The 17,435-nt window shown below is 39.2% G+C and overlaps 1 protein-coding gene across 1 annotated transcript in view; it reads left to right on the top strand.

The window, feature by feature from the left end:
- The window catches only part of EGF (epidermal growth factor), a 103,613-nt gene that overhangs the window by 41,317 nt on the left and 44,861 nt on the right, over positions 1-17,435 (top strand). The window contains 7 exon segments of the mRNA XM_070791070.1: positions 1,922-2,047; positions 3,720-3,842; positions 10,370-10,492; positions 11,458-11,539; positions 11,541-11,566; positions 12,657-12,751; positions 12,754-12,798. Coding sequence (XP_070647171.1) covers positions 1,922-2,047; positions 3,720-3,842; positions 10,370-10,492; positions 11,458-11,539; positions 11,541-11,566; positions 12,657-12,751; positions 12,754-12,798 — 620 coding nt within the window.

Here is a 17,435-nt window from a genome sequence, read left to right as displayed (position 1 = left end):
ATCTGAGTAAACAAGTTTAACCAGAGAAATAACACAGATTAGCTAAAAGGAGGTGTTGGTAACTTAGGTGAAAGTGGGGTGTTCCCTTAGCATATTAGGCCAGCATTGCTTAAAATGTGCTGTGAAGAGTCCTACCATCACAGTTGTTCTAGATTCTGGTGAAGATGAGCCTTTTCCTTCATTTATCAGGTCAGAATCTCTAGAAGGTGACATGCCCCCCACGAAACCTCAATGTACATTAGAAACATTTTCAAGGGGACAAGACTATGTTTTCAACATGTGATGCTTTGGGCTTCTCAAGTGGCTCAGGGGTAAAGAACCTGCCTGTCAATGCAGGAGACCTGAGTTCCATCCATGGGTTGGCAAGATCCTCTAGAGAAGGAAATGACAATCCACTCCAGTATTCTTGCCTGAAGAATCCCATGGACAGAGGAGCCTGGCATGCTACAGTCCACGGGGTTGCAAGGAGTCGGACACAGCTTAGTGACGTATGCATGTGTGATGGTTTGTTGGTCAAGGAATGTGTTTAGTGACTTGAAGTAGAAGGAAAGGGGCAGAGTCAGAGTTAGGTGCCATCATTCTAGGTACTAATAGATGAACAGAGACCAGGAAAACAAACCTACATGGAGGACAGCTTAGGCCTCTCGCACTGCCGTGCTTAGGCTCTCGCTGACTGGTTGCTTGTGCTTGTTTCTTTCACAGAAGGCTGGGTTTTCAGTGGTCCTTTCCGTAGGTCCTTGGCTCCTCACATTATTCAGGCTGTCACTGATCTCAGTTATGCCAGGACTCCTGGTCCATGGCCCTAATCCTCTTCCCCTGCCGTCTCCTATTGCCAGGGCTCTGGCCTCCAAAATGAACCTTGAGAGCTGCCCTCAAACTCAAGCTTATCCCATAGTATTTCATAAAGTCATTAAAATTGGCAGAAAAAAAAATGAGGAGCAAATTGTGATAGGGATATATGTGTTGCCAGTTTAGCCCAGGACTCCGATAACCAAAGGTACCAGGTTGGCCATTTGTTGTTCAGTGTGTTTGGCTAATTTAACCCAAACACCTACCTCACTGAGCAGATTTTACTACTCACACTGGGCTATTTTATGAAACAAGAAATGCTGGCAGCAATAAACTCAGAAATTTGAGGATATGACATATAGCAATAGAATATATTGTCTTAAAGATGCTGTTCTTTACATAATGACCCTAAAAATAGATAAATATATAGATCTGACCTGTAAATATACTTAAGAAATTGTGTTCTTAATTTTGTACCTTTTTTGCTTCTTAAACATACTTCATTTTCAGCATTTTCAACAAGAAACAGCATCAGAAAAACAAAAAACATTTGTTTTGTGCCTTGTTTTTTTAAATAAATACATATTTTCATAAAAGCAGGTCAAGAAGATAAAGCTATTAAGTTGTACTTAGTATTTATAACCCAAAGAATGACATTTCCATTTAATTGTATGTCCTAACCTGAGAACTAGGACTTCCCTGTTTGCTAAGACAGTAAAGAATCTGTCTGAAATGCAGGAGACCCGGGTTCAGTCCTTGGGTCAGGAAGATCCCCTCGAGAAGGGCATGGCAAACCACTCCAGTATTCTTGCCTGGAGAATCTCACGGACAGAGCAGCCTGGCAGGCTACAGTCCATGGGGTCGCCAAGAGCCGGACACGCCTGAGCTACTAACATACACACTTTGTTCCTCCTGAGAGCTACTGTGGGAGGAGTACAATTAGAGAAATAAATGGGCTTTGGAATGCTGAGTAATCTGGGCTATGGTTTGACCCTAGAGCAGTGCCACCACTGTGAAACAACACTCCTGCTGATGTCGCAGGAAGACTGGAGTTCTTAAGAACCAGGCAGGGATCATGTACCATCCCTGTCAAAACACACCTCTGCACCAAATTAACTGTCTTCTCTTTTAGATCAGAAACTCTGCAAACTGAAGAAAGGTAACTGCAGTGGCAGCATGTGTGAGCAAGAGCCTAAGTCCCAAGTGTGCACGTGTCCAGAGGGATACACTTTAAGCCAAGATGGAAAGAACTGTGAAGGTAATCTGGTGAGCAAGCTCAGCTCAGCTTAGCCAGTGGCTGGTCTTGCGTGGGTCATCAAGAGCTTCAGTGTGAAACCAAATTCAAATTTCCTCATATTTTCCCCCCAGAAAAGGATGTTATTTTTCCCCCCAATTTTAAAGCCTTTGTAGCACTTTCAGCTCTCCTTTATATCTTCTGTTCCTAGATAAAATACTTTCAGAGGCTACGCAGGGATGAATATAAGGCAGGAATTCTCTGAGTGGACTCCATGGACCTCCATGGGTTTGGTTTGATGGTGTGCAAAATGTCAGTATTGTCAAGTTTTTTAGCTCTCTTAAGAGATCCTCAAAGAGTATGTGATTCCCACATCTCATCATGTAACCGTTTGTTCAGGATCTTGAAAGACTGTGCCAGGGCCGGTTATATTAGGCTTTTCCTATTTTGAGACTCCAGACTCAATGTAATGAACCTAGGGAGAAATGCTGGGTCCCTTCTCCTGGGAGGGCCAGTGAAGTACTGACAAAAAGAATTCAGTGAAATTAGTTGGGATGAGACTTTAGGTAAACCTGGGTTCTTCCTGTTAATTGTGGCCCCCTGCTTACATGGGACCAGTAGATGAGAGCCATTGCATAGAACGGTGATCTGGAAGGCTGGGTTTCAGCCAGAGTAAAACTGCTGGGGAATGTTCCCAAGTTTAGGTAAAGGACCCCTGTCAGCATTGAGAAGGCTGAAGAGCAGAGCGTGGGATGTCTTGTCCTTGTCAAGAACTTTCCATGGGCCTTCCTTAAATGGCTATATCTTTTCAGGGGAAATAGTGCTACTTTATCCCAAGAGTAATTTTGATATGAAAATCTATATTTGAAAGAATAAACTGTGACAGTTTAAATGGTGGCTTTTGGGATAATTGAATTTTCTTTTCTTTTTTTGCTTTCTATATTTTTTTTAAATTTTATTTTATTTTTAAACTTTACAATATTGTATTGGTTTTGCCAAATATTGAAATGAATCCACCACAGGTATACATGTGTTCCCCATCCTGAACCCTCCTCCCTCCTCCCTCCCCATACCATCCCTCTGGGTCGTCCCAGTGCACCAGCCCCAAGCATCCAGTATCGTGCATTGAACCTGGACTGGCGACTCGTTTCATACACGATATTATACATGTTTCAATGCCATTCTCCCAAATCTTCCCACCCTCTCCCTCTCCCACAGAGTCCATAAGACTGTTCTATACATCAGTGTCTCTTTTGCTGTCTCATACACGGGGTTATTGTTACCATCTTTCTAAATTCCATATATATGCGTTAGTATACTGTATTGGTGTTTTTCTTTCTGGCTTACTTCACTCTGTATAATAGGCTCCAGTTTCATCCACCTCACTAGAACTGATTCAAATGTATTCTTTTTAATGGCTGAGTACTACTCCATTGTGTATATGTACCACAGCTTTCTTATCCATTCATCTGCTGATGGACATCTAGGTTGCTTCCATGTCCTGGCTATTATAAACAGTGCTGCGATGAACATTGGGGTACTTTCGCCCCTTGTCAAAGTAGCAAAAACTGTCTTGCTGCAGTCAGTTATAGCAGGCAGAGGTGTGAGATACCCTACTTATTGCTCACGTATTAATGATACTACAATTTATTTCCAAAAATTACCTTCTGACTGTTTTGCTGTTGCCACGGTGTAGATGTCAGTGAGTGTGCTTTTCGGAATCATGGCTACACAGATGACTGTGAAAATATCCCTGGATCCTATTACTGCACATGCCCTGAGGGATATGTCCTGCTTCCTGATGGGAAATGGTGTCACCGTAAGTCACAAGTGTTAACTACTTTATTCTCTCCATTTTCAGGGTTTATAATATGTCTATGGTCTGGCTTGGTGGCCTTTGATCAGTAGTATATATCAGAATTAACTTGGAGTTTTATCTTGGTTTGTTTTTTAAAAACATAAGTGACTAGATGCTACCCAAGACTTGTTAAATCAAAACCTCTATTAAGCATGTACTTATATATTTTACTGTTTATCTATTTTATTATATTTCATTATATATAGCTAAAAGATAAGCATATAAAAATATAATCATAGTACACTATTACATCTAAAAAACTGTTTTCAAGTTATCTTAAAAATATTTTTAAGTAGTTGATTTATTTGACTAAATATGCAAACAGGTTCCTTGTGTTGTGTTAGCAAGTATTTACTGAAGAAACTATATTTTTTTTCCTGCAGAATTTCTCATACTCTGGATTTTATTAAACATACTTCTACGATGTCCCTGTCTTCTGAACACTTGTAGCCAGATCTGCAGTCTTAATCAGATTAGACTTTGAAATTTTGACAATAATGCTTCATTAGTATGTTTATACTCCCATCAGGAGACACATAACATCTGGTTGTTTCACTTTTTGACATTTGTTCTAAACTGTGGGCAGTTTTACTGAAGAAAAAATATGCACGATTTACTTTTCACCAGTCCGTTCTGGCGTTCTTCTAGTGATATCAGAATCACCTGGGTCAATAATAGCCAGCGTGCATGTTGCCAGCCCTTTTCAGTCAGTCCCCACCAAAGTCCTCCTGCCCAGCATCACTAATGCCAATAGAAAGACACCTAGTTTGGTTCAGCAGCAAAGGAAAGCCTTATTGATCAGAGATTGGAGAAATGTGAGCTGACCTGCATAGTTCTGGCTCCCCCAATAGGCAGGGCTGCTTTATAGGGTTCTCAATAGCAGGGTAGGGGGTAGAGTTTCCACTGGGCCTCCTGGCTGCGGTAGTGCTCACACTCCAGCTCTCTCTGCTGGTCTTAGGGTTTGTGTACATGGCCTGTCTCTACCATGTTGAATTGAGCTACTGAACACAGTGCTTTTGCGTGAGGTCCCCTGCAGTCCAGGGAGCTGCAGTATCAGGCATGCACAAGGCCCCCTGTGGGCAACTGAAAAAAAAAATAGCTCAAAGAAGAGGTTGTGTATGTGCTCAGTTGCTAAGTCATGCCTGGCTCTTTGCAACCCCATGGACTGTGGTGCGCCAGGTTCCTCTGTCCGTGGGATTTTCCAGGCAAGAAAACTGGAGTGTGTTGCCATTGCCTTCTCCAGGAGATCTTCCCAACCCAGGGATCAAACCCACATCTCTTGCTTGGCAGGTGGATTCTTTACCACTGTTCCATCTGGTAAACCCAAAGAAGAGGTTAGACCTTATTACCTAGATTCTTTCTTACCCCCCCAGCACCTCCAAGGACCCCTGTGGGCTTTACCAGTGACATACATGCTGTGGATTTTCAACATTCTGCTCCCAATTCACTATCACTGCCACTGCAGTGGTGGCCACCAGTTTTGACCAACATGGTATAGTACTCTATTTCAGATTTCCATTTGTTTCGGGCATTTGGCATTTGTTGGTAAGGATGACTGGTTTCTTCTTACCTTATCTGAACATTTTCAGAGTCTGCTTGTACCTGCAGCACCGACTTTCCACTTGTTATAACAGGTTGGAGCCTAGAACTGATCTACTTCAGCAACTTTTTTGTCTTCTTTTGGATCACCATCTTTCTGCCATAGGTGCGGGACTGCCCCTAACCAGAGCAGCTGCCACAATGACTGGGAGCAAGAAAGAGCCTAGTCATCTTTCAGGGAATGGTTGTAGCAGCCGTGAACACTCATTTCCTGGTTCCACTATTTTATCAAGGGATTTGAATGGTGATATCTAGTTCTTATATTTCTTTTAAATTATTAATTATAATACTTTTATAAAGAAAATGTACTCTCATTAACTATTTGGTTACTTCAAGTTACGATTCTTACAGATAAGGCAGTATAAATCTTGGATTTTTTTTTCTTTATTTAGAATAATGGCTTGGTTCTTTAACACCTTTCAAAGGTGCCTGATGGATTTTTTAATTTTATTTTTTATTGAAGTATAGTTGGTTTGCAATATTATTTTGTTTCAGGTGTTCAACTAAGTGATTCTCTTATATATGTATATGGGCTTCCCTGGTGGCTCAGACAGTAAAGAATCTGCTTACAATGTAGGAGACCTGGGTTCGATCCCTGAGTTGGGACAACCCCCTGGAGGAGGGCATGGCAGCCCACTCCAGTATTCTTGCATGGAGAATCCCATGGGCAGAGGAGCCTGGTGGGCTACAGTCCATGGGATCCCAAAGAGTTGGATATGACTGAATGACTAAGAATGCTCTTCTATTATAGTTTTTTGGGTATTGAGATATGAAATACAATTCTCTATATTTTCTGTTTATCTATTTTATATATGGTGGTATGCATCTGTTAATCCCATGTTCCCAGTTTATCCCTACCCACCCTCCCCCTTTGGTAACCCTAAGTTGTTTTCTATGTCTGTGAGTCCGTTTCTGTTTTTCAAATAAAATCATTTGTACTATTTTTTAGATTCCATATATCAGATCAGATCAGATCAGATCAGTCGCTCAGTCGTGTCCGACTCTTTGCGACCCCATGAATCGCAGCACGCCAGGCCTCCCTGTCCATCACCAACTCCTGGGGTTCACTCAGACTCACGTCCATCAAGTCAGTGATGCCATCCAGCCATCTCATCCTCTGTCATCCCCTTCTCCTCCTGCCCCCAATCCCTCCCAGCATCAGGGTCTTTTCCAATGAGTCAACTCTTCGCATGAGGTGGCCAAAGTACTGGAGCTTCAGCTTTAGCATCATTCCTTCCAAAGAAATCCCAGGGCTGATCTCCTTTAGAATGGGCTGGTTGGATCTCCTTGCAGTCCAAGGAACTCTCAAGAGTCTTCTCCAACACCACAGTTCAAAGCATCAATTCTTCTGTGCTCAGCCTTCTTCACAGTCCAACTCTCACATCCATACATGACCACAGGAAGTGATATCATATGTTTGTCTTCGTCTGAATTACTTAGTATGATAATCGCTAGGTCCATCCATGTTGCTAAAAATAGCATTATTTCATTCTTGTTTATGGTTGAGTAATATTCGATTGTATATACATCTCACATCTTTATTCATTCATCGGTTGCTGGACACTTAGATTGCTTCCATTTCTCGGCTATTGTAAATAGTGCTGCTATGAACATTGGAGTGCATGTATCTTTTTGAATTAGAGCTTTTGTTTTTTCTGGATATATGCCCAGTAGTGGAGTTGTTGAATCATATGGTAACTCTACCATCTGAGCCATGTAAAGAGTTGGACATGACTGAACGACTAAGCACACACATGGTAACTCTAGCTTTAATTTCTTAAGGAACCTCCATACAGGCTGCATCAATTTATATTCTCCCCACCAATGCTTGTTGTCTTTTTGTTTTGTTTATGGTATCCTTTGCTGTGCAAAAGTTTGTAAGTTTAATTAGGCCCAATTTGTTTATTTTTGTCTTTATTTCTTTTGCCTTAGGAGATGGACCTAAGAAAACATTGATGCGATTTATGTCAGAGAATGTTTTTCCTGTGTTCCCTTCTAGGAGTTTTATAATGTCGTATCTTATATTTAAGTCTTTATGCTGTTTTTATTTTTGTGTATGGTGTGAGGGAGTGTTCTAACTTCATCGATTTACACGTGAACACCACTTGCTGAAAAAACTGTCTTTTCCCCATTGTACATTCTTGTTTCCTTTGTGAAAGACTAATCGACCTTGGGTGTGTGGGTTTATTTCTGTTCCATTGATCCATGTCTGTTTTCGTGCTAATACCACATTGTTTTGATTACTGTGGCTTTGTAGTATTTTGTCGAAAATCTGGAGGGATTATGCCTTCTGCTTTGTTCTTTTCCTTCAACACTGCTTTGTCAATTCTGGGTCTTCTGTGTTGCCAAGTAAATTTTAGGATTATCTGTTCTAGTTCTATGAAAACCACCATGGGTAATTTGATAGAGATCACAGTAAATCTGTAGATTACTTTCAGTAGATTGGCCATTTTAACAATATTGTTAAAATTCTTCCAATCTAAGATCATGGGGTATCTTTCCATTTCCTTGAATCACCTTTGATCTTCTTTATTAATGTTTCATAGGTCTTGGCGAATAAGTCTTTCACCTCCTTGGTTAGATTTATTCCTACCTATTTTTTTTCCCTGATGTAATTATAAATGGGATTGATTTTTTTTACTTTCTCTTTCTGATATTTCATCATTAGTATAAACAAATGCAAGAGATTTCTGTATATTAGTCTTGTAACAAATTTATTTATCAATTCTAATATTTTTTGTGTGGTGTCTTTAGGGTTTTCTATATAAAGTATCATGCTATCTGCATATATTGACAGTTTTACCTCTATCCTCCCAATTCAGATACCTTTTATTTCTTGTCTGATTGTTGTGGCTAGGACTTTCAATACTGTGTTGACTAAAAGTGGTGAGAGAGAGCATCCTCTTGTTCCATATTTTAATGGGAAGGTTTTCAGCTTCTCACCACTGTACTGGCTGTGGTTTGTCATATCTATTGAGATATGTTCCTTCTATATCCACTTTTTGCAAGAGTTTTTATCATGAATGGATACTGAATTTTATCCAATGCTTTTTCTGCATCATGTGATTTTAGTCCTTTCTTTTGATGATGCGGTGTATCACATCAATTGATTCGCATACAGTGAACCATCCTTGTGACCCTGAAATGAATCCACCTTGATCATGGTGCATGATCCTTTGTGTGTGTTGTGGGACTCAGTTTGCTAATATTTTCTTGAAGAGTTTTGCATCTATATCCATCAAAGATACTGGCCTGTAACTCTTTTTTGGTAGTGTCTTTGTCTGGTTTTGGCATCAGGGTGATAGTGTCTTCATAGAAGGACTTTGGGAATTTTTTTGTAAGTATCATTATGAACTCCTGAATTTTTAACATTTTTTATATGTTTCAATCCATTGCAGCTGTTATGCTTACCAATGAGCAAATTGTTTCCTGTTTGGCTGATGGGAGGCTCTCCAAATGGATTCCAGATCCCAGCAGTCTTCAATAGTTTTCTCTACCTGGCAGGACATGTTTTCCTGTCTTGTCTTGTATGTATTATGTTCTAGACCTAGAATCAGCAATCTCTCAGGGCTACTGCTTCCTTTTAATGACAAATTGTATTTAGATAACATAATTCTCTACAAAGTTAGTTATTGTTTTGAGGGTTTCCGGGGCATCAAAATTAGGAAAGCACTTTTTAAAAAGAGGAATATGAGTTTATATGGATATTCTCAATTCAAGTTTAGGATTATATGCTCACATAACTTCTTACAGGTTTCTTGTTGAATCTACTAACATAGGTAAGTAGAAACAAAGGTTTAAAATGATGTGGGAATTCCCCAGTGGTCCGGTGGTAAGGGACTTGGTGCTTCTATTGCCACAGGGCCTGGTTTGGCCCTGGGCTGGCAACTAAGGTCCTAAAAGTCACAGTGTGGCCAAATGTATATATGGCCTAGTACTGCTTCACAGACGATAAAGTGTCATATGTCTTATCAAATGAGGCACAGAATAAAGGATGAATGGCAATGAATTTCTTGGAAATTACCCACCACTTTTGTGATTGTTTGTGGAACTTGCCCTTCTAATGCTATATGGTTTACACACGAGCAGCTGTACTTAGGTACGTGATGTTAATATGTTACAGAGTTCATTATATGCCAAACAGGACACATATAATCTCACTTGATTGTCCAAAACTTCTAGAACTTCTATGGTATATATTTTACATTTTAATGTTTGATTTACTTAGAATTTATGTTGATGTGTGGTATAATACAGGGATTTAATTTTTGCCCCAAATCTTTCCTCATTTATTTACATTTACTGGATGATATCCCACATGCTCAGTGACTTAAAATAGCTTTATCACATACCGTATTCTTATCTGTACTTGAGTCTTTTCTAAAATGAACTTTCTATCTGATTCTATTATCCTCATGATCTATTCTTACACACTACCAACTGTTTTAATTATTGTACCTTTATGATACATGTTGATATTTATTTACTGCCTCTCATTCTCTTCTTTCATCTAAAGATAGTCACACGATGTTTTAATTTTTCATACCCATATAACTTGTTTTCTAGGTGAACTTGAGAATCATTTGCCCAAATTCTATCTAAAATATTTTGGAATTTTGATGACTAATAACTTAAAAATAATGTTTGACAGAAAAGAAGCTTTGAGGAAACGAATCATTTTTCCAAAATCAGAAGTCTTTCATTAATTTGCTTTAGGTTTGGAATTTTTTCTTTATTTTTATATCTCCATTACCATAGCAATTCATACATGTTCAGTCTTTATTTAAGTTACTCTTTTCAGGAGATCGTTTTTTTGTTAGCAACCGATTTTACCAAATTTCCATAAATCTGATTTAACATTAATTTTGACCTTATTTTTCATTCATTAGAGTTAATTTCCTGCCCAAGCAATGTGTCTGAATGCAGTCATGACTGTGTTCTGACATCAGACGGTCCCATATGTTCCTGTCCTGAAGGCTCAGTGCTTGACACAGATGGAAAGACATGCAGTGGTAAGCTTGTTTACCTATTGTTTGAAAGCATTTATTTTCTGACACCTAAAAATCACAACTACTGACAAAGGAAAACATATTTCCCAACATTATACATTGAAATATATTTACATAATGGATTAACATATGAATTTAACTAAGATTTCTGTTTGTTTCTTGTTTTTAGAGAGCATAGTGTAGTAGCTATAAGCCAGAGCTTTGAAGCTAGACAGCTCTGAGGTAGTAGTATCAGTTCCTAGCAGTATTGTTCTGGACTAGTTACTTGCTTTCTTTTGTCTCAGCTTGCTCCTCTGTAGAGGTTAATGATACCTGCCTCCAGCATTAAACAAGATACTGGATATGGAGTGCTTGGCCTGTTCTATGTACCTATGACTGTCTCCCTACTTTCATCTTCATAGAGACTTTAGTATGTAGAGCGAAGGTTATAACTCAAAGTTAGCAGATGAGTTACGTGTAATTTTTTTTAAACAAAAAGGGCAAAAGAAGTCAAGAGTCCGAAAATGTGAGGGAGAAAAAAATATGTTAATCAGTATTCTTGCCTGGAGAACCCTATGGACAGTGGAGTCTGGCAGGCTACCGTCCAGATAGTCTCAAAGAGTTGGACATGACTGAAGTGACTTAGCATACATGCCAGATTTAGACCAGCTGCCAAACTCATCAAAACATGCTACTTATTCCAGCCAGCTACCAGAGCACTTGTTCACAAACTCAGTGATAGATCAAGAAGGCAAGGGGCACTGGGAAGGTTTAACGTTCACGATGTCAGGTTATAGGGAAATATAGAGTACAGTGACATTTTCCTCCTAATCTCTGAAAAATAAACTTGATTGTAACAGTATGAATGACAGTTACAATGGAAATGGTCTTAAAAATCAATGTATATTTGGTTCACCTCAATATTTTGAGGAAAAATTTGTGTATTCTTGAGTGGCATAGCATCATTACCAAGGAGCTGCTTTTTGTAGGCTGTTCATCACCTGATAATGGGGGATGTAGCCAGCCCTGCACCCCTCTCAGCCCCGTATCCTGGAAATGTGGCTGCCTTCCTGGACAAAAAGAGCCATAGACCTTCAGGCTAGTGCTGTGAACATTCAAAAGTGCGTCTCTGGGAAAAGGTTATGTGAAAAACAGCATTTAATTTAGAAAGTATTAAATTGCTTTTGGCTTCTGCATAGGCAGTTGAATTTTTTTTTTTTTTTTGAAATTGAAAACAGATCACATAAGTATAAATAACATAAGTTATCATTGTATAAATAATAATTGTGTGTTTGAGAAACATTTTAAAGTTAGTTAACATTAAGCAAAGATTTGCTATAATGTCAAGTATGGCATTTCAGTATATATGAAAGTCATAACCAGAATAAGAACAGTCTTAAAATGCTTTATAGTTAAGAGGCATTTAATAAATATTTGTTGATTGATATGATTTTCATCTCTCCAGTAAATGTAATAATCATAATACTTTGACAAGTTCTGTCCTTTCCATGACAAAATTAAAGTTGTGTGCTCCAGCTATGTTTTCATCTTCTAATATTACATCCCTCATGTCCTTCAATAGCCTTGGAAATCCTGGATTTATCCCAAATTGACATAATCTCTCCTGAGGTTCATTATGCCTGTAATCTGGGGTAACGTAAGTGATGAACCTGAAGAGCTTGCTTTACTCAGACTCCAATAGTCTTAACTTCTCAGTAATATAGCTAATGTGAGCTCTGAAATTATGAGGGATCTTGTTATTAACTCACACAGTGTTACCTCCATTTGAAAAGCATCCAGTCCAGAGAAGGGAATTTATTTGGACATGAATCAATACAATCTAATAATATTAATGTTTCAATATGTGTGACTCAGGAGATTACAGCATAAGACTTGCATCATTTAGCTGAGATATTTGTTACTTAATACTGTGTCTTTCTAGAAGTAATTTGCATTTTAAAAGCAGATACATAGGGAGGAATCTGGTGATAAAATTCTGACCATATGTCAACTCATGAAAAAGGCAGTCTTTTTGCCTGTTTTAACGTACCACAGTGCTGGTGGGAAATGAAGAAAACAAGTACTGCAGGAGTTAAGGAAGAGGGCACAATGAATGGAAAGAGTCCGAAGGGCTTTGTGGGTTCCAAGGCTTATTTTAAATGTTGCCATATTCAAATTTGGTTATTAGGACCACCACCATTTTTGCTGTTTGCCAGTTCTCAAGACATTCGATACATGCATTTTGATGGAACAGATTATGGAACCCTGGTCCACCAACAAATAGGATAGGAATGGTTTTTGCCCTTGATCATGACCCTGTGGAAAATAAGGTATGGTTTTGCTACTTGAACAGACGTGGCTGTGCTTTAAGGACAGAATAGAGGATTTTTATCATAAAAGATAACTTGGGCTACTTGAAAATCTGCTACAAAGCTTGGAATGATTAGGCAAAGAAAAATTTAAATGGTCACTGAAACGTCACTTGAGAAAATTTTAAGGGTGATTCTGTTACCATAAGCTGTGTAGCTCAGTTGGTAAAGAATCCACCTGCAATGCAGAAGACCCAGGTTTGATTCCTGGGTTGGGAATCTGCCCAGGAGAAGGAAATGGCAACCCAGTCCAGTATTCTTGCCAGGAGAATCCCATGGGCAGAGGAGCCTGGCGGGCTATAGTCCATGGAGTCACAAGAATCAGACATGACTTAGCAACTAAACAAGCAACCAACCCTGGTCCTTGCTACGATTCAGCTTTAGGGATGATTTAAACAGAATCTGAGGTTTAGCTTCTTCTTTGGAGGTGAGAATGGGAAGCTAGCACAGTACCATATGCACTGGGGGAGTGCCACAAATTGGTTTCGATTTATTTATGTTTTGGGAGAAGTAGGAGTTTGGGATGCAGCATAGTAAGTATGGATTACTAATTTGCATTTAATACATGGCCTTAAGGGGAGGAGGGCTTTCCTGGTGGCTCAGATGGTAAAGAATCTGCCTGCGATGCAGGAGACCCAGGTTCTATCCCTGGGTTGGGAAGATCCACTGAAGCAGGGAATGAAGCTACCCACTCCAGTATTCTTGCCTGGATAATTCCATGGACAGAAGAGCCTGGTGGGCTACAGTCCATGGAGTCACAAAGAGTCAGACATGACTGAGTGACTAACACACATAGGGAAGGAATTTGGTGACCTCCTGATCATGAAAATCAAGAAACATAAGTCTTATAGTCCACGTGTGAATGGCAATGTAGGATGTTATTTACATAATTTTACATGAAGTGTTTTTGTATAAACATTAGAATTTCTAAATTATCAACCCAATCAGCTGTTTGGTCTTTAATTTCTTAGTTATCTTTGTGCTAGATTAGAATGTGCTTGAAATGACATGTTATAGTGTTTTTTTGAAAATTAATCACCCAATAATGATGAAGTTATATAGTTATTAACCTCCCTTCGTAATGATTTAGTATTCACAAGCAGAGACATTACTTTGCCAACAAAGGTCCATCTAGTCGAAGCTATGGTTTTTCTAGTGGTCGTGTATGGATGTGAGAGTTGGACTGTGAAGAAAGCTGAGTGCTGAAGAATTGATGCTTTTGAACTGTGGTGTTGGAGAAGACTCTTGAGGGTCCCTTGGACTGCAAGGAGATCCAACCAGTCCATTCTAGAGGAGATCAGTCCTGGGTGTTCTTTGGAAGGAATGATGCTAAAGCTGAAACTCCAGTACTTTGGCCACCTCATGTGAAGAGTTGACTCATTGGAAAAGACTCTGTTGCTGGGAGGGATTGGGGGCAGGAGGAGAAAGGGACGACAGAGGATGAGATGGCTGGATGGTATCACCAACTCGATTGACATGAGTCTGAGTGAACTCCGGGAGTTGGTGATGGACAGGGAGGCCTGGTGTGCTGCAATTCATGGGGTCGCAAAGAGTTGGACATGACTGAGTGACTGAACTGAACTGAACTGATAATGATTTAGTTATTACTAGATGGTGCTTTTGTTCCTAGAATTTTTAAATTTTGTGCTTCTACCTAGATGTCCATCAGCAGGTGAATGGATAAGAAAGCTGTGGTACATATACACAATGGAGTATTACTCAGCCATTAAAACAAATACATTTGAATCAGTTCTAATGAGGTGGATGAAACTGGAGCCTATTATACAGAGTGAAGTAAGCCAGAAAGAAAAACACCAATACAGTATACTAACGCATATATATGGAATTTAGAAAGATGGTAACACTAACCCTGTATACGAGGCAGCAAAAGAGACACTGATGTATAGAACAGTCTTTTGGACTCTGTGGGAGAGGGAGAGGGTGGGATGATTTGGGAGAATGGCATTGAAACATGTATAATATCATGTATGAAACGAGTCGCCAGTCCAGGTTCAATGCAGGATACACGATGCTTGGGGCTGATGCACTGGGATGACCCAGAGGGATGGTACAGGAAGGGAGGAGGGAGGAGGGTTCAGGATGGGCAACACATGTATACCTGTGGCGGATTCATGTTGATATATGGCAAAACCAATATAATATTGTAAAGTTAAAAAATAAAATAAATAAAAATAAAATATCTAAAAAAAAAAATTTTATGCTTCTGTTTTTTTCTGATTTGAAGCATTCTAGTAAATGGCCAAAAGAGACAGAGTGAAGTAAATTGATTCTGTGTTTAATTGATATGGATTGGTGGCCAAATATAACTATTTTTGCAAATAGAAGTATTACAATTTAACACTAGCAAATAGTTATTTCTTTTCTATGAACTGAATCTATGAAACTCCATAGAAGAATTATATTAACAGGAAAAAAATTAATAGAATCAGTTCAAGACTCGTTTATTACCAAATTATTTTCCCACACAGCCAGTAATTTTTACAATGAGGTGAACAAGAAAACCTAAAATGAACTCTAAGTCATATGGCTTATGCATGTTTTTTAATTTCTCTGGTCAATGGTCCCATCTTCTTGCTTTTCAAACTGTGATCCTTGAACCAGTGACATCAATATGACCTGGAGTTTTTAGAACTGGAGATTCTCAGGCTCCAACCCTGACCACTGAGTCAGAATCTGAATTTTAACAAGATTCCCCTGATGATTCATGTACACATTTAAGCTGGTGAAGCAGAGCACTAGCAGAATTATTTTTTAATATAAGAAGTACCCATTTTTGAATTATGGAATAGAACCTTTTCTATTTTATCCAGAAAGATGATAGCTCATTATTTAATAACTATGTTATGAATATTCTCATTATTGATGAGTTTATATGCACTGGTCATAACAAACACCCTCTTCCAACAACACAAGAGAAGACTCTATACATGGACTTCACCAGATGGTCAACACCGAAATCAGATTGATTATATTCTTTGCAGCCAAAGATGGAGAAGCTCTATACAGTCAGCAAAAACAAGACCAGGAGCTGATTGTGGCTCAGACCATGAACTCCTTATTGTCAAATTCAGACTTAAATTGAAGAAGTAGGGAAAACCACTAGACCATTCAGGTATGACCTAAATCAAATCCCTTATGATTATACAGTGGAAGTGAGAAATAGATTTAAGGGCCTAGATCTGATAGATAGAGTGCCTGATGAACTATGGAATGAGGTTCGTGACGATTGTACAGGAGACAGGGATCAAGACCATCCCCATGGAAAAGAAATGCAAAAAAGCAAAATGGCTGTCTGGGGAGGCCTTACAAACAGCTGTGAAAAGAAGAGAAGCAAAAAGCAAAGGAGAAAAGGAAATATATAAACATTTGAATGCAGAGTTCCAAAGAATAGCAAGAAGAGATATGAAAGCCTTCTTCAGCGATCAATGCAAAGAAATAGAGGAAAAAAACAGAATGGGAAAGACTAGGGATCTCTTCAAGAAAATCAGAAATACCAAAGGAATATTTCATGCAAAGATGGGCTCGATAAAGGACAGAAATGGTATGGACCCAAGAGAAGCAGAAGATATTAAGAAGAGATGGCAAGAATACACAGAAGAACTGTACAAAAAAGATCTTCACGACCCAGATAATCACGATGGTGTGATCACTGACCTAGAGCCAGACATCCTGGAATGTGAAGTCAAGTGGGCTTTAGAAAGCATCACTACAAACAAAGCTAGTGGAGGTGATAGAATTCCAGTTGAGCTATTCCAAATCCTGAAAGATGATGCTGTGAAAGTGTTGCACTCAATATTCCAGCAAATTTGGAAAACTCAGCAGTGGCCACAGGACTGGAAAAGGTCAGTTTTCATTCTGATCCCAAAGAAAGGCAATGCCAAAGAATGCTCAAACTACTGCACAATTGCACTCATCTCACACGCTAGTAAAGTAATGCTCAAAATTCTCCAAGCCAGGCTTCAGCAATATGTGAACCATGAACTTCCTGATGTTCAAGCTGGTTTTAGAAAAGGCAGAGGAACCAGAGATCAAATTGCCAACATCCACTAGATCATGTAAAAAGCAAGAGAGTTCCAGAAAAACATCTATTTCTGCTTTCTTGACTATGCCAAAGCCTTTGACTGTGTGGATCACAATAAACTGTGGAAAATTCTGAAAGAGATGGGAATACCAGACCACCTGATCTGCCTCTTGAGAAATTTGTATGCAGGTCATGAAGCAACAGTTACAACTGGACATGGAACAACAGGCTGGTTCCAAATAGGAAAAGGAGTACCTCAAGGCTGTATATTGTCACCCTGTTTATTTAACTTATATGCAGATTACATCATGAGAAACGCTGGACTGGAAGAAGGACAAGCTGGAATCAAGATTGCCGGGAGAAATATCAATAACCTCAGATATGCAGATGATACCACCCTTATGGCAGAAAGTGAAGAGGAACTCAAAAGCCTCTTGATGAAAGTGAAAGAGGAGAGTGAAAAAGTTGGCTTAAAGCTCAACATTCAGAAAATGAAGATCATGGCATCTGGTCCCACCACTTCATGGGAAATAGATGGGGAAACAGTGGAAATAGT

This window comes from Bos indicus, chromosome 6 (assembly GCF_029378745.1).
Source record: "Bos indicus isolate NIAB-ARS_2022 breed Sahiwal x Tharparkar chromosome 6, NIAB-ARS_B.indTharparkar_mat_pri_1.0, whole genome shotgun sequence".
Taxonomy (NCBI): Eukaryota; Metazoa; Chordata; class Mammalia; order Artiodactyla; family Bovidae; genus Bos; species Bos indicus.
This window is presented reverse-complemented; position numbering and strand designations above follow the sequence as displayed.